Genomic DNA, 21,612 nt, shown 5'->3' with positions numbered 1-21,612 from the left:
GAATATATTTTGTGTGTATCATCAGTACTGTATGGCACACCATGCTTTAATGAAACCCAAAGCTGAACTTCAGGCATATTCATGTACAAGTATTATAGTGAAAAATGAGAAGGACAAAATGTTACGAGTTACGAATTGCTGTCCACCAACGTAACCAGATCTTATACAGTCAGCGAGTGCGACAAAATAGCTCAAAACTGACAAGGAGTTCTGAGACATTCGGCGACCTGACACCTAGCTCCAACACTTATCCAAGGCGCAAACCAACAACCTTCCAACTTACTTGGAAGGCTCAGGTTCGGAAAGGTCCAGGAGGGGAAGGAAAGCGCCACGAAGAAGGGCACGAGCTACGCATCACGGCAACAAAATGCCGAAAGTTACTGGATGATGACGAAACTAGTAAGACTACGTTGGTGGACAGTTAGTCATAACTCGTAACATTTTGTCCTTCTCCTTTTTCACCATTATGTAATTGGCTCAACATCCGAGTTAAACATGTATTATACAAATTGTAGAAGTTTATTTCTACCTCGAATAATTCCTCATAAATATGTCATGGGTGAACAATGCTTACATGCTTGATTGCCAAGGAGGTGTCGTTTGTTTTCGGGTGAGCTACTACATTGTACCTTAGTCCTATTCAGTCAATACTACTACATTGTACCTTAGTCCTATTCAGGGCTACATATAGTACATGTAACAGTTTTCCCCTGTTCTCTATAACTTTACACTCCCTCGCACCTCATGCGTCTTACGCCTGTCTATTAGCACCTTCATTGGCGCCATTGCCACATGTATACTATCACATTTGTATATAACTGGTCGAGGCACGCTCAACCAGGCCTCTTACTTTTCAAGTTTGATTAAACCTGTTACACTGGTAGCAGAGGATGGTTACTACTCTGCTTTTGGCAGGTGTTCTGGTCGCTCTGCTTACGCTCCTCGTACTCGTCGTTCGGCTGATAAACGATATCAAGACCGCTCAGCGCGTTAGCCAAGGAAACCGAACGATACATCCGAACTCGGAACCGTGGGAGCCAACACCCCGCCTTACAAAAGAGCCGCCTGTGTTTGGAGGAGATTCCGCTACATTCAAAGAATGGACGTTTGCAATGGACATGGCCCTACGGTCGTTGGCACTCCCAAATGCGGCACAGAGGGTCGACTACGCGGCAGGATTTTTGACTGGAAACGCTCGTCTTTGGTTGATAGCGGCATTGGAAGCTAACCAAGTGTTTTCCGACTGGCCTGCTCTGAAAGCGGCACTTGGCGATGTGTACGGACCACGGCACAACGAGGAAATATCGCGTATGGGACTAATTTCCGCAGCGCAGCGCGGGTCGCTGGACGCATACATTGCTGCTTTCACTCGCCTCAGCCTGCAAGTGCCGGAAATCGACCACCACACCAGAGCGCTGCTGTTCGTCAGGGGTCTAGTTCCGCACATCCAGCGACAGGTCATGCGTGAGCATCCACGTACCCTGGAGCAAGCTGTCATGGCAGCAAACACCGTGGAGCAGTCGTCAGGGCCACCGGCGTCGGGGCCACCAGCCAGTAGAGAGTCGCGTTCCGTGCCCAGCTTCCGTGGTCAGGGCCTCCGCAAGCTGACGGACCAAGAGCGTGTCCAACTGCGAGCAATGGGACACTGCTTTGCTTGCAGGAAGCCAGGCCACCTCGCTAAAGACTGTACTGACGGTGGACAGCGCTACCCAAACGCTGGTCGCCAGTAAGAAAGGGGGTGCGCTTACTGGCGACGACCGAAGCACCCACGCCGGTACCAGTCGCTAACCGGTTCGGAGCTCTGGAGGTTGAAGACGTTGCTCTCCAGGAACCTACGGAGCCGGAGACACCCATAGCTGTAGGAAATTGTCCCGTTGCAGAAAGGTGTCATGTCAGCAACGTCAGCGTCGGCAATGAACCTGAACACGACCTACTGCGCATACAGGGAAAGATCGGCGGTCGCCGTGCAGTGATGCTGATAGATTCCGGTTCGACGCATGACTTCATTGCAGACAGTTTTGTTCGAAAGCATCATCTTGACACGGATGCAAGCTCAGCAGTGCTGAGCGTAACATTGGCGGACGGCTCGACCAGCGAGGTCCCGCAGATTTCCACACGCACGCTAAGGGTGACAGTCGGGGGCTTCAGTGAGGAACAGCACTTTACTGTGTATCCCCTGACTCGCTACGACGCTATTCTTGGCAAGCCGTGGCTTACAAGGAACAACCCCAGCATCAACTTCCGTACGAACGAAGTTCAGTTGGACGGTGAGCCCTTTGTTGCCAAATTGCCTTCAGCTAACCCGCCGACAGCCGACCGGCCATCTGTGGAAAGCATGTTTATCAGTGGCCGACAAGCTCGTCATGCCCTGAGGAGTGGAGCCGAGGGGTTTCTTGCATGGGTCACTGCTGCAAACGAGGAGAATCGTTCCGGGCCACAACTCCAGGAATCAGAGCAACAAGACATCCAGAACCTGCTCAAGAGGTACCAGGATTTATTTCCAGACGAGCTGCCGAATGAGCTTCCACCGAAGAGACCAGTCGACCATGAAATCCAGATAGAAGATGGAGCCAGACCACCGTCTCGACCCGCCTACCGCCTGCCGAAACCGGAGATGGACGAGCTCCAGTCACAGCTGTCAGAATTACTTGAGAAGGGATTCATTGAGCCAAGTAAGTCGCCATACGGTGCACCTGTGTTTTTTGTGAAAAAGTCGGATGGTACTCTGAGAATGGTGTGCGATTGGCGAGAATTGAATAGAATTACGATCAAAAACAAAGCTTGTCTTCCTAATATTGATGACTTATTCGACACGATCCAGGGCAGTGCATATTTCTCCAAGTTGGACTTGCGGTCGGGGTACAATCAAATCAGAATTCAAGACTCGGATGTTTCTAAGACGGCCATTAATACGCCGTTCGGCCACTTCCAATTTAGAGTCATGGGATTCGGGCTGACTAATGCCCCGGCCACCTTTCAGTCACTCATGAACTCTATTCTGCAACCGCATCTCCGAAAATTCGTTGTAGTATTCTTGGATGACATTCTAGTTTTCAGCAAGACCTGGGAAGATCATCAGCATCATCTTCAAACAGTTCTAGAAACACTTAGAAATAGTGAGCTGTATTGCAAACAGTCTAAATGCGAATTCGGCGTGAGAGAAGTTCTCTTCTTGGGGCATAAAATCAACGGCACATCAATTTCCCCTGATCCCAAGAAGATAAGTGCTGTGGAAACATGGCCAACTCCGTCGTCAGTAACTGATGTGAGGAAGTTTCTTGGCTTTGCAAACTATTTCCGAAGGTTCATAGATCGACACTCGACCATCTCTCGTCCATTAGAAGAAATCACCGGAAAAAATTCACGCTTTGAATGGAGCGCTGCTAGACAGAAGGCATTCGAGTCTCTAAAATCAGCATTACTCGAGGCGCCAGTGTTGCAACTGGCCGATGTTGAGAAAAGCTTCACGGTAGAAACTGACGCAAGTGACTTTGCCGTGGCGGGTGTGCTCCTGCAGCAGGGAGAAGATATGGATTTGCATCCCGTAGCCTATTGTAGTCGGAAACTGTCAGCTGCAGAACGCAACTATACTGCGGCCGAGAGGGAAACGTTGGCTGTGGTATTTGCATTAAAGTGCTGGAGAATCTATCTATTCCGCCACTTTGACCTGATGACTGATAATATGGGTGTTGTCTATTTACGAACCAAACCGACTCTCACCAAGCGTGAGGCAAGATGGGTAGAGTTTTTAGCTGACTATGACTTTACGGTCTTTCACAAACCAGGAAAGAAAAACATTGCCGACCCGCTTTCACGCCGTCCAGATCTGTTCAGTGATTCTGAAATAGGCGGGTCATCCTATCCTCCTAACATTCAGTTGAATGCCATAGAGCATACCCTAGAGATTAATCCAGACTTAGCGCAGTTAATTGTCAGCGGTTACAAGTGCGACAAGGATCTTGCTCCCATTATCAGGAGACTGAAAAATTCAAGCCATGACAATCTGCACGACCGTTACCTTCTAAATGAAACACCCGGTTATCTTTATCTCAGATCTTCACCACAGAACAGGTTATGTATTCCAAAGAGTAGCAAACTCCGACTCGCCCTGCTTCAAGAATACCATGACTGTGTGACTGCGGGGCATCCCGGTCGAGATCGCACCTATTTCAGACTCGCTAGATATTTCTATTGGCCCAGAATGGGACTGGATGTAAAGGCGTTTGTCAAGTCATGTGACGTCTGCCAACGAGTTAAAGGCGGCCAGCTAAAAACTGGTCTCTTGCAGAATTTACCAGTGCCCAGTCAGCCGTGGGCGGATATCTCGATGGATTTTATCATGGGTTTGCCTAGGACCGATACAGGTCATGATGCTATATATGTATTTGTAGACCGCTTGACAAAGTGTGTACATTTAGCACCTACTTCCTCTACTATTGACGCTAAAGGAAGTGCTGATCTGTATATTCAACATGTATTTCGACTTCATGGTTTGAGTTCTAGTATTGTATGTGATCGTGATCCAAGATTTACGGCAGCATTTTTTCAGGAATTGTTTGATCGCTTAGGAACGAAACTAGCATTTAGTACTGCCAATCACCCTCAGACAGATGGCCTAACTGAACGAGTAAACAGAATAGTAGAGGATGTGCTGAGGGCTTTTGTAAATCATAAACAAGATAACTGGGATATGCTCCTACCTCTCTGTGAGTTTTCTATCAACAGCGCTACTCAATCATCTACAGGAAACACACCGTTCTTCTTAAATTACGGTCTAAATCCCAGAGCGCCACCCGACTTCCTCAACCCTATTCAGGGAGGCAGAGATTCAGCTGATTGGTTGCAAGCAAGACAAGACGCGGTCAAGATCTCACAAGATGCGTTAGTGGCAGCTCAAGCTCGTCAGGCCTTCTATGCAGATCGGACAAGGGTCGAGGGAAAGCTGAAGGTGGGAGATTTGGTAATGGTCTACCGGGATTTCCTCCTGACTCCTGAAGCTCGGGACCGACCATCCCATAAATTACGCCCCAAGTGGTTTGGCCCCTTTCCTATAACCCATGTGGTCGGCCCGAATGCCTACAAGCTCAAGTTGCCTCATACCAGCCGCTGTCACCCGGTATTTAATGTGTCGGCACTCCGTGCCTACGAGAAGAACGCTATTCCTAATAGGAGACAGCCTACGCCTCCGCCTATCACGGACCTTGATGGTCATGCCCGCTATGTGGTGGAGAACATTCTCAGTCACCGCCGCCGGCAGAATCAGCTTCAGTACCTAGTCAAGTGGCAAGGCTACTCTGATGCCACTTGGGAGCCTGAACATTATTTGTTGGATGAATCTGGTAATGACATTGTTCCACTTCAGAAGTACAAAACCTTGGCTTCTGCCCGCTGAGTTTTGCAGTTGAACTTCTAGTTTCACCTTACACATTTGTTGAGCTTATTACACTTTAATTTGCATGGAGTTTCAGTCATCTTATTGTGTTACTTCAGTGCAAAGCCTTTTTTCGTCTCGCACGTGTTTGCGCTTATTGTACTCTATTCCACTTGAGCATTTGGGTTATAAGCTCCTTCCTCTCCATAGGAGGGGGATGATGTAACAGTTTTCCCCTGTTCTCTATAACTTTACACTCCCTCGCACCTCATGCGTCTTACGCCTGTCTATTAGCACCTTCATTGGCGCCATTGCCACATGTATACTATCACATTTGTATATAACTGGTCGAGGCACGCTCAACCAGGCCTCTTACTTTTCAAGTTTGATTAAACCTGTTACAGTACACGTATTACATTTCTAACCGACTTCGCATTATTTTTGACGGACATGGTTCCGTTGAATCAGGTACACATGTACATGTATGCTTCAGACGAAACCAGTATGAGTTCATCATCATTCTCCGAACCCTTCAGGAACCGATCATACTTGCCATGGAAGGGTCCACGACCTCAGCGCGTATACGTGCCTCTGAATGTATAAGTTTCATATAGAAGTAATGCATCCAGCTAGCGATCCACGTACTTGACGTAATTCCCAAACGTCGCTACCAGCAGTCACCAAGATGAATCGCGCGTAGATACAGGTACTAGGTACATAATCACGATCCCCGTTGAGCGTTGTCCAGTGGAGGTCAGTAGTCGCGTTGGAAGTAAGTTGCTGCTCACTTTCAAAGCCCAAATTACACCTCTGCATAGCTCATCCGTCACGCATGGAATCTTGAAATCGAATAATTAGCGTAACGTGTATGCTGATATACTCGTCAGGAGAGCACAACTCATGCTGTGTAGAGGGTGAATAGCAGTGAGGGACTAGCAATGTGGATGCTTATACGAACAATCCTCTCCTGTGCCTTGCTTCTCTTGTGTCCTAAATCACAAGCGACTGCTCTTCATAAGGTTAGTAATAGTACACCTGCTTCTGGCTGTCTTGCTAAAATGTTCAGCGCAATGGGCATTGGCAACCAAAGATCCAAGACGTACGAGTCCGCACTAGCAAATCAAGAGCTACATCTCAGCGACATAATTGAGTCTTCGGGTGCCGTTCTCCACGTTGCTGGCATTACTTCGAGGACACACAGGACTTTGATTTTCTCGTGTCTCCCATCAATGGTAAGGCAACGCAATCCCAGCAGAGTGTCGATAACTCCAGTCACATCGAATTGCCCTAAATACTCAACGTGCAGTGGCCACGGGCAGTGTGAGTTGCAGAAGCACAGTTACGTATGTCGCTGTGATGCAGGTTTTCATGGAGTAGACTGTGGAGAGGACGCCTGCTCGCCGAATCCTTGCCAGCACGGAGGCACTTTCATTCGTCAAGCCACTGGAGACCACTTTGCGTGTGCATGCACCCTGGGGCGCACTGGCAGACTGTGTAATAGCAAAATAGACTATTGTCGCACGGACCCTTGCAAGCACGGGGCAACTTGTGTGAGTCGAGAAGGAAAGGCAGTGTGCCATTGCAGAATCGGCTACCAAGGTGATCTCTGCGAGGAGCGCTGGCTAACCGAGAAATTCTTCGGGTCAATGGCCCGCAATCAAACGAAATCAATTAAATCGATGATGCGCGAAATTTTGGACGGCCTCCATCAGATCCTCCAACGCATTGACCTTTCTCACAAGTACAAGGTAATTGGCACAGCAATGACCTGGGACAATGCAAAAACTCGCTGTGAGGTGCAACGTGGAAGGCTGGCATCTATACGAAGTAACGAGGAATTATTCACGGTGCTGAAATTGAACGTATTTACTGGATTAGGGCCGGGCATATGGCTGGGAGGCGAGGATAAGGATGGTGATGGCAAGTGGCACTGGGTGACTGGTCAACCTATAATCTTCGACAACTGGGCACCAAGGGAGCCCAATAATCGCGGTTCCGAAAATTGTCTCCAGATTGGTGATGATGGCTATGGCCACGCGGGCCGGTATAATGACGTGGATTGCAACGTCCTAATGCCTTTCTTGTGTGAATTTGACTGACAAACCGCTTACTGCAGTTCCACGGCAGGAAGTACTTTCAGCCAAATTCTTGCCTATCCTGAGTGGCTAAACTCTGCTTCAACCCGTATGGTACCCTTCATCTGACACTGCTCTTCAGCCCTAATAATAATTATCTGTTTCAAGTATTCGTTATTCTCTGCTGTGGTCCCAATTGGGTCCTCCATAATTCTAAACCTTTCATTTTGTTCATGCTTCTGCTTACCCCTCGAATTCGTGCGACGTCTTTCGAAGATGCCGGGACCTCTACAAAAAAAGTAGTTGACGGAGCATAGCAGGCCGCTCCAGCACCATCTCACATCACGTTAGACATCACGTTAGACATCACGTTAGACCAATGAGCCTGCCCATGACTTGTAGCAAGTAGAATGTTTCTCTCCCCAAGATTCTCTGTGCTCTGGCTCTCACATTTAACCATCTACCTTCATTTATCCACAATTTAGTAATTGATTGCATTGCAATGTATTGCAAACAGGCATAGAGGGATGGTCCAAAAATCATGATTGAATAACAGAGGGTACCAGGAAGCGGAAGCGGAATGTTTTTTTCAGGCGTGCTGCGACCCCCAGTTCATTGGGAACTCGTGGCCTGGCACGATGGAAACATGGATGAATCGAATGGAATTTTCGTTCTTTGAATTGAACACTTTGCTGGTGAGCTGATCTGCTCCCCCCCCCCCCCCCCACAACCGCTTTAAGAGTTGAATCTGCGCCTTCGATCTTTGCAGGGTGGTGGCGTACCTACGATCTTTGCAGGGTGGTGGCGTACCTACGGATGCTGAAAAGTTAAAACTCAGTCTAACTTCAGGCGAAACCTTGAATTTTATATTATCATTATTTTTTATTGCTCGACCTGCCCCCCCCCCCCCCCCCACACACACGAGGATTCAACCCAGGTTGAACTTTGAGCCCGGTCGGGCCAAACCCATCACGTAAATGCTCCATTCAACACGGCCTGTCGGGTCCAGCTACTAAACAACGAAAACAGATTTGTAAACATGCAATCAAATCCAAAACTTGGCATCTGTCCAGGAGTCGAGCGGGCAGGGTGGAGAACCAACGTTCTCGACTTAGTACGTTGGTGGGAAATTTACGGAAGGAAATAGAACCTGCCCATTCAGGAGCAGAATCGCAAAAGCAGACAGGATCTCATCCAGAAGTTTCACAAACCTGACGGGATCTCATCCAGCAGTACCCCCAAACCAGCCAAATACCGTATTTTTCAGAGGATAGTGCGCACCTTTGTATAACGCGCACCCCCAATCTTCATTGGGGGTGCGCACTTCAATCTTCATTGAAGTACATGCATTTCATATTCGGAGCATAGTGCGCACCTGCGATTTAGGGCCTAAAATAGCATGTCTAAAGTGCGCACTATACTCCGAAAAATACGGTTCCCCTAAAAAATCAGGACACCACAGAGTGAATGTGGCGAACTAGCCCAGGTTGCAGATCATTCACGAACATGGACTTAAAGCCCTCGGGCATACCAGATACGTCTTTCAAATGAACATGCATTCTTCCAGAACACAGTTCTAGCTTTGGGCAACCTCCGTATTGAATGCAGCCGGCACATAGCGAGAGCACCATGATATGATTAATGAACGTAACCAAACTGACGAGCACTGAAAGAGAATAAAGAACGTCAGAAAAAGTCAAGGGTGATTTGTGGAAAGTAGGCGGTAGCAGGTACTGTAGCCAAAACCTCCACTATGGAGTTCTGATTACCAGTTCTTCAGGGATGCTGCGATGGTAACGAGAACACTGACGAGAGATACTGCAGAAAGTCCAGGATAATCAGGCAGACACAAAATCGGCATTATCAAGTGGTGTTCGAATACATGCGACAGACCTACACATGCATTGGAATCAGAAAGCTACGAAACTTAACACTGTGCTGATTTCAAACTCAAGTGTTACATTTTTTGGAAAAGACAGTAATCCATTTGGAAAATTGGCAACCAGCCCCAAGTTACTACCTAGAGCAGATAGTTACACATTCTCATTCGGGACTGTCCGTGTAGCATGATACAATTGAGATTAAGCAGCAACAGCTGCTGGTACAGTCCGCAATGCTCTGAGCGCATAGTAACGTTATTTCACGCATAACGTAGGTGTCATGATACAGTTATTACGGAGGATTAGCAAGACGAAATTCGCGTTCGGGTTCGCAAACATTTTTCAGTTCGCCAACTGGATTGCGAACTTTCGCATTTTTAGCTCGGAAAAGTAGTCGGAACACGAATCCGCGATTCGTGTCAGGGCAGTCATAAAATTACCACGCTCTACTGTCTGTACACAATGTACGTCGTGTCAGCGTCATGCATGTGCGAATTCTGTTTGCTAATCCTTCTCATAACGCGAATTCCGTCACTGAGTTCGACTTTCCTTTGGAGAGCGAACGCGAACGCGAATTTCGTCTTGCTAATCCTCCGTACTGTCCACTCATACCCATCCCGTAACAAATAGACACCCATGCAAGCGCATTGTAAAGACCATTTTTTTGTCAAATTCAAATTCTGTACGATGAAACAAGTGGGTGTCTACATGAATAGGGCTGACGGCTGCACTCTTGACATACTGATAAAGTTCCTTTTCTACAGTCCTACATGTATATCGTCATGTAACAACTTTGGGGGAAATTTGAACTAGCGATGCTGTGCAATCCTCAGGCTAAATATGCCCAGAAATGCAGTAGTGCACCTTCCCTTAGGGGAGGGTTAAAAGCCCTGGTCAAGTGCAATAGAGCATGTGAACGATGGCAGGTTGAACACTGGGGCCGAGTTGTCATTTAACCCTAGATGAAAACTCTCCTGTAAACACAGCCATAAAATGACATCACAGCTCTTCTTATCTCTTGACTGTGTTCAACTTACCGGAGACAATGCTGGCAGCTGATGGGGCCTGGTGACACAAAGCGAGAAAGCAGAGGAATGATTATTATACATTTGAGAAGAAATCTGTACATCTCGATTACAGCGATCAAATTGTGCAAAGTTGTAAAGAAAAAACGGAGAGGTGGACAGTTACTTCTGACTGGTTGAATTTCATGCATGTGCATGAGTTGACTGCCTGGCACATGCACACAGGCACACAGTACGTCTGCCCTTCTCTAGCTATTCTATTGGCAACGGTACATTATGTATGCATTAAGCTGTACACAAACTACATGACTCGGGGTCATACTCAATCTGCGGACAGAACTGTTTTGTCCTTCGTGGATTTCATCGGCGCAGCACAGAGAAAATGAGGCCGAACACGATAGCAATGAGCAATAAATTCTCGGTCATTCCTGCAAACAACATTGTGTGTACGTAAATAGACTGGTGATTATGAGAAGAAGGTCGCGTGCTCAACTAAAGTATTGTATACATAATCACACTGCTCACCACATAATTGATGTGGATTTTTAGGCTATGTAGTGCAAAGAAAAGGAGCAAGGAACTACAAGTTATGCTATAATGTCTACTGACACCACCAGTTACTTGACAATCAGTTCATAGGATAACATTGCACGACACTGACCGACGGTACTGAAGTTCAACTAACTGCCAATCAGCTCTAGCACGTTTTGGATGCACATTCGAACAGCCTTCCAACTTGGAAGGTTCCAAGTTATATGAATGAGATATAAAGGGCTATGCTTTGGCTATTTTGTTCATATCACTTATGGTCCCGGTGGGTTTATACTGAAACTCGTCCAAGCAAGCGACTGGACCATGGGCAGACAGTTACAATATCCGAGCGATCACCTGCCGTATTAGGCACGTGATGGATTTCCGATGACAAGATCTGGCACAGCCCACTCAACTGGATTACACCCCAATGAGACATGTTACGGAATAAATCCCTGAGCGGATAAGGGTGACAACCAGAGTACTTAGAGTGATGTGGTAACACTGAATTTACCTACTGTACTGAGCAACGAAATCTAGCAACTAAGAAGCAAGCCAATATAAACTGGGCAGCATAGACACTTACTTCAAAGTTCCTCTCTACGACGCGTCCGTTAAGCATCTGAAGTGGGCGCGTATTATCCAGAAGCAGGTAGCTGGGTACGGACATGTTGCCGCTTCGGAGACCAGCCAGCTGATCCATCTACAGGCATACAGGTGAGCAAGGACAGTAAACGGAATATCGAACAATCCATATAACGATAATTATAGTCCCCAGACGGTATTCGTTCTGTGAAACGTCAGGTAAGGAAATAGGTCGCTACACCCTTCCTAAGAGCGGACAGGTCTCGTTCCACATAATCAGTTTTTCCCACCAAATCCAGGCTGGTAATGGAAACGTATCACTGAAACTATGCAGTATGTACTAGCCCTGAAGTCCATCGTACACAATTGTGCCAAGGTAACAATTAGAAAAGTGTGCATCCCGCTGCGAAGGTGTTTTTTCCAGTCACAGTGACCAATTTTTGCTGCGTCACAGACCAGTTCACAGGGCCATTTTATAAGCTAGGTTCGAGTGTGCGATTTCCATGTTTGTGGAGGTGGAATTTACACAATTCAATGCACAGAAACTGTCCACCCGCCCCACATGCATTTTTGGCATTTCTCCTGCTGGGGCGGAGGAGGGGGGGGGGGGGAGGGGGACTAAGTGCACCTTTTGCAGCAGTGTGCCTTTGCACTAGGCGTCTTGTTATGTGCCTATTTGTTATGATTCGTCTCATGGAGATTCTACCCTTCTTGTATTTACCTCAAGTGTTCCGAAATGCAAGCACTCTAAGACAGTAAAATTTCGAGTATGGGTCGCAATCTCCAACACAGCTTGACAACACAAATACAAAGTACGAATGTTAACTCAATTCTTACCACATCAGGCGTTACATAGTGGATGCGATCGTTGACAAGCCATGTGACCACCTCCGCACAGCCAGGTGTTGTCAGGGAGCCGCTGTACGTGTAGAAAGTCTTCAGGTCCTCGGTGGTGGCCATCATTGGGAATGGCAGGGACACAGTTGAACTGTCGCCTGGATTGCACAACAAAGGGCACAATCGGAGTCACTCAGAGCTGCTCAAAGGCGTACTCAATGCACATAGGTACTATACAAATCCAGTAGGCGATGGCTTGCTTTCGCTGTCACTTCAAACTCCATGCAATGAGTGATCTTTAGACAGTGCATATTCCTCGTGAAATATGAACTTGCAGCAAAAACAGCCTGCCATGTCCTGTATTTGTGTAACAATTTCCTGTTGGCGCTTGAACCATGATGATTTGTGACTAAAGTTCTCTTCTCTTTTCCACCGAATTATAGTGAACGAAACATTGTCAGCGTGACACGTATAGAGTAATCCTGGCAAGTTTTTAACACTATTGAAAGCCCAATTTGAATATTGTGGCCAGCTGTTTGTGGCCAGCTATCTTTGATGGTGCGGTACGGTGCGGGACAGATATGCCAGGCGTGACACAAACAAACAAATAAACACCAAATTAAAGCTATGTGGGCCTTGGCTAGCGCCAGGCGTTACTGAAGTAACGTCTTCTGCATAGCTACGGAATAGAGGCAATTCTTTCGCCCTTTCCTGGATTTTTTTCAGCAGCATGGCTGTATACTCCTTCCTGGTGTTCACATCCACACTGCAAATCGGAGTTGTGATCGTCACATACCACCCCATCGAATGTGAACTAGTCTCCACAGACACCGCACACACACACACACACACACACACACACACACACACACACACACACACACACACACACACACACACACACACATACACACACACACACACACACACACACACACACACACACACACACACACACGTGCGCTCATTACAACCCCCCCCCCCACACACACACACATACACACATACACACAAACATGCACATATCCGCACCAAAAAGTACGTACATACATAATATACAGAAACACACACGCACACGCACCCTCACACAAACACCCACACCCACGCACCCTCACACAAACACCCACACCCACCCATGCGCACGCATACTCACGCAGACACTCACCCATGCACCCGCATACACACCGGCACATATGCTATCATCCTGACGTTCTCATTAACTTACCATTGTACGTGAGATTGGAAGCATAGTCAATGAAAGTGGTGATTCCGGAATCGGTGTTGGAGACGTTGCGTGCCTGCAGAAATATTCCAAGAGAATAATCCGCATACATTCTTCTCAGGAATATTGGCAGCATTTACCTAAAGATCATACATTATCGTCCACAATCTTTACATGTTAACGACTCACACAGACCTGACATTCTGAGTAGGGTAGCACAACTTTGAACTCAGGGAATTTACTCGAAGGATAGTGTACGTTTTCGGTCCTGAAGAAACATACCATCCTTGCACTAGACATACTGCTAAATCTTGTCACAGGTGGATGATTTCCATTTCGAAATCGTATCCAGGTACTTACGTCAAACAGCACTCCAAACACGGCCAAGGCTCCGGCTTCACCGCTACCAACGGCTGCGCTTATGTTCCCGTAGGTAGTCTTGTATGTGACGATATGGAACTGAAACCAGTGCAAACACAAAGGAGAAAACACATGAGGGAGGTCACGGGCCTAGGTGGTCCCCTGGGGGGGGGGTCGCTTCATCTGAATCATGTCATGTGTACACTATAGGATGGCTGGCGCTGGTGCATATCATCATGGTCATTATGTGCATGCTGACCCAAGGTTTTTTGGGGCTACACGTGCCCCCCCCCCCCCCCCCCCCTGTACCCCAAGCAGGCTACGTTCCTGGAGATTTACTAAATCAAAGCTACTTTACATGTGTGTATCACGTGATACTTAGTGACACACAGACCCATCTGTGTGTGGCAGCTAACCTGAGGTAATCCAATATGCGAGTGCAATTTTAACGAAGCATTCTGTGCGCATGTCGAGCATTCTTAGAGGGGCAAATTTCCTAGACATGAAATCAGAACAGGCCATGAGCATGGTTGCCTTCAAAGCTCTACTTTTTCTCCTTGACCCGACGTCCACCACTGACGGGCAATGAGTCAAAGTTTTCTCCGGTGTTGGTCTGGATTACGTCCGAAGGACAGCAGAAGTGCACTCTTACCTCGCCGTTTGTCCTGGTGTTTTCAAAGGCGTGCTCGGAAGATTTCAGAGTGGAGTTGCCGAAGTGGATGTGGATATTGTAGAGCCTGTACGTGGCACTTCCGAGCGGGCCGCCGCTCAGCACGGGTGCGCCGTCAGGGTTGCTGGGCAATGCGTTGATGGCATGCCCGGTGTTCATCATCTGGAAGGCGATGTTGCCAGCGCCGTTGGCGAAAGACAGGGCCGGGTGGTTCTTGTAGGTGGTGCTGGCCTTGTTGATGTTGATGGGAGACTGACTCTTGCCGGTTCCGCACAGCTCATAGCCGGCAATGCTGCCCCAGTTCTGTGGGCCTACAGGGCATACAGAACAGCGAGGGTAAGAATTCGCACAGAACCTTGTCATGCCATGGATTATAGACACTGTCCCAGATCTGATGGCCTACTTCTGAAGTGCACAATATCAAGTGTAACAATTTGTAAGAATCTTGTCTTACAATGGCTAGCAGACTAGTAGAAAACCAACACCATCCTGTCACACTGGACATGTTTTACGGAAAGTGTGCAAGTGAGTATCTAAGTCAGAATCCCTATTTGTGTTAAGTCTGATCGCCCCCCCCCCCCCTCCCCTCGGGCACAGAATTTTATTTGGGAGCAACTATACACTAGACCAAGCGTACAGAGTAGTTTCGCTTTAAATCTCGGTGGAAAGATAAAAATCCGGAGAGAAAATCATCTTCTTTCCTTACCTAGAGGTGACCTGGAGCTGGAGCTCCACGTGGCTGCTGCCGACGCGGCCGCCACCATGCCTGGAGGACATAGACACACAATGCCAGAAACAGAACCAGAAACATATATCGGCCAGTCCTGACATCCTGCCTTGCTGAGACTTAACACACATTGACTCTACAATGATGCTGGAAAAGCCCACATGTATTGTCCTTGACATACTAGAAATATTTCCAGCTGTCGAAAATCCAAAGCAAGTAGGTGGAACAGCTTTTCGAATAGAGCTTCTCACTAACCTCACCTCACTTTTCCTTACACTGCATGACAGTGATACTCTTGAAAACTATTGAAAGTCAATTGAAATGGCCAAAACCTGACCCAAATTTAGTCTCCACCAAAAGGACATACGCAGATCTGCAGCGGAGCGGCATCCACAGCCACCTGCCTATGATAATCCTGCTTTCGGCAACCTCAGAGCAAAATGTAATAAGGATAGAGGTTAAAAAGAAATTTATAGTGTTTGAATAAAATTATTTCAATTTGAATTTTTACACTATCCAGATTATTAAAAGTTTCAAATTTATGGGCAGACTCTTATTTGAAGAAAGGTTTGAGCAAGGCCATCAGGAATGTACTTAAAGGTTTGGTGTGGATGGTCCAGACGCAGTACCAAGAGTACATTACGGTTGGAGCATGAAAATGATGAGCCCTAAATGTACGGGGCCGGTAGAAATCACATGTTGCCCCTTTTCACACTTTCCAGAAAAAGTCAGCGGCGGATCCAGAGTTCAGCTGAGGGGAGGGCGCGGGCAATATTCATGACAGGGAACCTATGCGGTACCTGTATTTTGTACACATTACGTCATAGGCTTAGCGGTTATGTAGAATTACTATTTTTAGTACATGCACTCACTCCCACTTTTTCAACCACTTCATTGAGGACTCTGGCTGTAGTAGAACATAGCCGTACTACATTGAATTGTGTAAAGATAGTGCTTCAAAGCTCAAGACATGCTGAGATCGAGAACAGTGGCAAAATAATAAAATATACGATAACTAAGATGGCCATGTCCAGCAGTAAGAATGGATGATGAGGTATTCACCTCGGGTTGATCCTTGTCGATGCAATGTATGTAGGAAACGGGACACACGGCGCACAAAAAACGCCTTCCTCGCCAGCCTTTCCGGAATAGGCAAGCCACTCAAACCACTTCAGTAGCAGCGAGCGAGTGGAAGTACCAGTCTTTCGGCGGCTGTCGGGATAATCCCTAGATGGCAACACCGTCTGCTTATCAGGCTTCCGGTTCCCAATACAAGTATGTTGCGCTTTTCTGCATCGCTGAGAGTTGCACCGCCAATAGCTGCATCAACAGCATCCGAGTAACTTCGCTGCGTAGCAGTGCCTCGCGCGACATTCGTGACAGTCACAACGTCGTCATCTGCGATAGTTTCAACAGGTAAACGCTCCCGACTCGCATCACTACTACTAACAGTCCCACCATCGTCGTCAGAATCTACTTCAGATTCCATTTGGGGAAGATCAGAGTCTGAGCAGACCTCGATCTCAGGATCTTCGCGGTGGTCCGAATTCTCCTCCAAAGACGGATCGCTCGACTGAGCAGCTGATGAAGCGCAAGTTCGCTTCGCGAAAAATCCGTGGAGAGTTTGTTGGCTCCCTAGCCGCTTGGGCGGGCGGTACGCCATCCCCTTCACCGACTTAGCTATACAAGTTCGTCAACTGAACACTAATTTCAAAACTAAAAGTCAACCAAAGTCTAAGAGAACAACTACTCCGTGTTCAGAAGAACTTTCTTATCTGACACTAGAAACCAGGGAGTAGTAAAATACATTTTTTACTAAAAAATACATATTTTACTAAAAAATACATATTTTACTAAAAAATACATATTTTACTACTCCCTGCTAGAAACTACTTGTCACAGCATGTGCAAACACTTGCGCAACTGCCCATCCATGTGCATGCACTAAACAACATCGAACTGTTAAACTTTGAGGGGAGGGCGCGCGCCCACCGCGCCCTCCCCTAGATCCGCCACTGAAAGTGCCTTATTTTGGGGTTCACATACTCTTTGCAGGGGCGTAGCACCCGCTACGACTGGTACGACCATGGCCGTATCACTTTTCGAAAAGTGTGGTCCGTCCGGAACGTGCAAAACCGTAATAAAAAATCAGGATCCATCGATGCACATGCGCATCAGACTTTGACCTTTTTCTAGACTCGTACTCGTAGATCTGCCATGCATCTGTGCATGTCCATGCATGTCTCTTCTGCCCGTGAAATAGTTCTATGGCTTTATAAACTGTGCCAGAAGTGTGCCAGAACTTCCCAGAACGCAGGATTTTGTGTCTTTTCTACAAAATTTTCCCGGGGGAGGTCCCCCCGACTCCCCTCCAAAACGACCTTTGGTCGTACCACTTCCAAAACCCCTCCTACACCCTGCTTTGCATGAGTAGGGCTTGCTGAAAGGCCCTCGTTGAACGGGGTTTCAAGGATTTCCCCCCGTTTTTCGTGTTCACTGTGTTCTTCAATAGCATAGGCAGGGTTTTCGAGAGAAAACTCGACTTCGCCTATTTGGGGGGAACATGTGATTTCTACCTGTCCTGCTCCCAGTCATGTACATTAAGTCATACATGCTTAAAGTGGGCAAACATCAGGGATCAGATTGAGCTTCAAGCATGTTTGATTGCAGCAAGAGGGTTTTCCCCCCACCTGGCTTTACGTGTGCATGGCCTGTGCAGTGGTGTCGCACACGGTATGGTCACCACGGTATTAACCGTACCACTATTTGCCCCAAGTTACCCGTGAATCAATAAAATGCACTGATTTGGGCACTAAATTTCCAAATTGTTCGGCTCGGCCATCCCTCCCCCACGAGTAAATTGTACTTCAGATGGCTGACCGTAGTACCACACTGGAATACCTTCCGACGCCCCTGCCCTGAGTGCTGTAGTATACTAGTACACTGCAGATACAGTGAGATACAGTACAAGCTGTCAAGGCGACCACTGGGATAAGGCGACCACCTGTCCTAGAAGACCACTGAACCAGGACCAAGGGATGCTAGTTCCAGTCAAATGACCCTGCATAAGGAGACCACCTGGTGACAGAGAGCGCATTTTGAAGGTCCCTTGAGCGGTCGTCTTAGACAGGTTTCACTGTACGAGCACTTTGTCCGAAATTTTCCAGTACATGCACAACAATAGTAGTGCTGCAGACATCTGCTGAGGGGACAGGCCTATCAGACTGACTGTGCATGTGGTTCATCTACCAAGACACTGATCCGTAACCATGCACCCACGGCCACATGTATTATCATAGTATAGTCGCAGTAGAGTCAAGTAAGTAACTTATGTTTGTGGATGTACATGTATCGTGTACGCACAGTGCTTCTAGCTGTCAAAACTCAAGAACTGAAATTCGACCTCGGACTCTGTGACCACAAAACTAGTAACCAAACATTTATGTAAGTCCAGGAAGCCTATTTCGAGCTGGCGGGGGGCAGTTTTCTGGTGGCTGAGGACGCGAAACAAGGTGATCTCTTGTTCCGGCCTTGTCTACACACCACCCTCATACATAGAACAGACGTCTAGAGGCAACAAGGACGATTCCATCGAAAACACCGTCGACGCTTCAACCTAGCGGCGGTAATATTGAAGTACAAACATTTGTTTGAGTGCATCAATTTATTGGTGTTGCCTTCTAGAACGATATAGGAATCAGCTTCACTTTCAAACAAATGGTTCAATGCGACTCACCTACGGCAATAGCGAAGAAAAAAGCTGTCTTCATACTTCTGCTTGTTGGCCCGTCAAGGAATTTCGGATCTCTCCACGTCGGTTCGTTCACCTCAAATCTTGATACGACTGATAAGACAGCGAGTGTTTGAAGCCAAATTTATACCCCACAAGATCAACGGGCGTTGCCAGCTTTGTCAGACATGGTGTTATAGCAGTCCAGTTCACACCCCGCGCGGCTAGGGCGTGAAGAGAAGCGCTCTGCACTGCCGAAACGTGCGCTGCGTGGACTGCGGCCCTGGCCCTGCGGCCGCTAAAGTTCAGTCCGAGTCTACGAGAAGTGATTTATGAACTAAACAGCTATTATGTAGTTGTTTACTCTGCACGAGGTTCCAGGATTGCCGAGGCGCTAAGCAGAGGAGCCGTGTGCAAAATAGTCTGTTTTAGACAGCGCCATCAGGCTGTAGTCTCACCCGAGACCCCGCACTCGCGCATCAAAGAGTCATCTTCTCGCTTGTTTGACAGCCTGCTAGGTTCAGGACGGCAGTCTTGTCCGAAGGGATATTGGAATATGTTGAGCAAGCTGCTAGTGCTACGCCTCCTGAACTGAGAAGCTGAGCGAGACTTGTGTCGTGAACGACCACCCACATGCATTATACGTTTGGCGATGTTTGAAAACTGTTCGCGCTCATTCCGATTTTATCAGATGTCCTGCCACCTGTGCATTGCAGTTCGCGGTAGCGTGGATCCGGTGACGCTACAATCATGGTTGGTCTGTGCACGTGGATTGTTGAGCCTGTCAAGGCCCTAGGGCCCCGGCCAGGGGCCGGGGCTGCATAGGACTCCGACTAGGAGTGCATGGTTTGACTTCGCAGGTGGCACACGTTTCACTAGTGCCGTGCACAGTTCTGATAATGTCAGGAGACGCAGATCTGGTGTCAACTATTCGTCGCAGAGTGCGGCCTGGGTCAAAGTCACGCTGGAGGCGATTTTCTGCTGTCAAGCCCACGACAATAAGGGGTCTAGAAGCTGGGACTTCATGTCATGATCACGTCAAGACGGGGGCGCATTCCACTTCTAGCTCTACCGTTCACTGTGCAGGATCCCAGAACTTCAAGATTGTAGTGATTACTATCTGTACTGGATTTCTACGTTCGCTAGCTCCCGAGTGGCGAGAGCTAGTAGTACATGTAGTACCAGTAGATCTCAGTGCGGTGATCACCTTACTGCGTGTACTGTACAATCATCACTAGTAGTACAAATATTAATTTACAATCGAAGATCCGATCTTTGTCGGAATGCATTTTATCAGTCCATTGGCAAGAGTTGTCTAGCAGCGCCGGAAAGAGTTACAATGAAATCACTGTCAGGACTAGGACGCGTTATTATGATGTACGCTGTGCTTGCAGCCGGCCGGATCGTGTTCAGTACCCCAGCGAGTGTAACCTTATGCCTTTAATTCTCGTACAGCTCGTGCGTTTACAGTACAATAAGACTTGGATCATGGAGCGCACGTTTTATATCATCAAAGACTCCTCGCACGGGTAACCATGGCTGTTAACTCTTGTTGTTAACTACCGCCGAAATATCTGCTAATTAATTATCGTAACTACTTAAATGTTCCAGTCATCCAACACCCTTGTACGGTGTGTGTCGACCCAATGTCCAAGTCCGCCTCTGGCACCCGACACCACTCGACACCACACACCGGGGTCACTGGCTGGATTGACCTGTAACATTAATTCATAATTAATTCAAAATCATGTGTGCTGAATTATCCGCTACACGTTCTCAGTTCTAGTGATCGCCCCACCGGTGATTTTCCGGCGCAGGCGTTTCTATCGGACAACCCTTCAAGGACCAGGTGGACGCACTGCGTTCGAACTCCAATACCAAACTCACCATAACGGCCGCGCTGTTGGACTCAACTCACAAACAGATAATAGACCCAGGCACACATTCCACCTGTCATTTATTCAGTCTACTACTTACTAGTGCATGTATCGTGTACTATGCCTGTTGTACTCGAGCAAAGAATACAGTATGTGTATAGCCAGCAAAAGAAAAGCACAATGCTGTACTGCGGGACAACAATGGAACAATATTGAAGGATTGTTATGTTATGTCGTTTTCATGGGATAATCATCAGAAATCGTCATGACACTGACAGTTCGGCAACAAAGGAAAGATATTTATAGTACTATGAGGTGAACATTACTAGATATAAAGCTACATGACTGTAATACAAGAAACAGTAATATTCTAAAGCTAGCACTATTGAAGAACTCGTTACATCAATCACACACTTTACCAACACTCACACACCCACTCACATACAGTGTACATGTACATGTACAATTCTTCTCACCTGCACTTCTCCTATCTACACAGTCATGCTTTCACACTGCTCGCTGCTCATGTACATGTAATCACGCCATTAGTGCTAGCTTTAGAATATTAGCGTTTCTTGTATTAGATTTAGATCTAATATTGTTCACTTTATGGTACCATAGATATCTTTCCTTTGTAGTCGAACTCTCACTGTGATGACTTTCTTACCTTGGTGGTCTGTTGGTGGTCTGTTAGATACAACTAGCAATGTATAGGTCCTTCT

At 47.3% G+C, this 21,612-nt stretch overlaps 1 protein-coding gene across 1 annotated transcript; it reads right to left on the bottom strand.

The window, feature by feature from the left end:
- Window positions 1-8,958: 8,958 nt before the first annotated feature.
- LOC135818398 (carbonic anhydrase 1-like) lies at window positions 8,959-19,306 on the bottom strand. The gene is made up of 9 exons (XM_065331757.1): window positions 19,020-19,306; window positions 15,263-15,322; window positions 14,539-14,867; window positions 13,887-13,985; window positions 13,530-13,602; window positions 12,305-12,462; window positions 11,469-11,585; window positions 10,364-10,391; window positions 8,959-9,264 (listed from the first exon to the last, which is right to left on the bottom strand). Exons 1-9 carry the CDS (start codon window positions 19,051-19,053, stop codon window positions 9,212-9,214), a joined length of 951 nt encoding a protein of 316 aa, XP_065187829.1. The 5' UTR covers window positions 19,054-19,306; the 3' UTR covers window positions 8,959-9,211.
- Between the last annotated feature and the right edge of the window lie 2,306 nt (window positions 19,307-21,612).

Source organism: Sycon ciliatum, chromosome 5 (genome assembly GCF_964019385.1).
Source record: "Sycon ciliatum chromosome 5, ocSycCili1.1, whole genome shotgun sequence".
Lineage (NCBI taxonomy): Eukaryota > Metazoa > Porifera > Calcarea > Leucosolenida > Sycettidae > Sycon > Sycon ciliatum.
Note: the sequence above shows the minus strand (reverse complement) of the source record. Positions and strands in the feature narration are given on the sequence as shown.

Excerpts from the sequence above, each read along its gene's own strand:
- LOC135818398 (XM_065331757.1), bottom strand. The coding sequence starts at position 19,053 with ATGAAGACAGCTTTTTTCTTCGCTATTGCCGTAG. Across the intron at positions 10,392-11,468 it reads TCGTAGAGAGGAACTTTGAA|GCCCCATCAGCTGCCAGCAT; the intron begins GTAAGTGTCTAT and ends TTGTGTCACCAG. Across the intron at positions 9,265-10,363 it reads AGCTGCCAGCATTGTCTCCG|TATCTCTCGTCAGTGTTCTC; the intron begins GTAAGTTGAACA and ends GACTTTCTGCAG.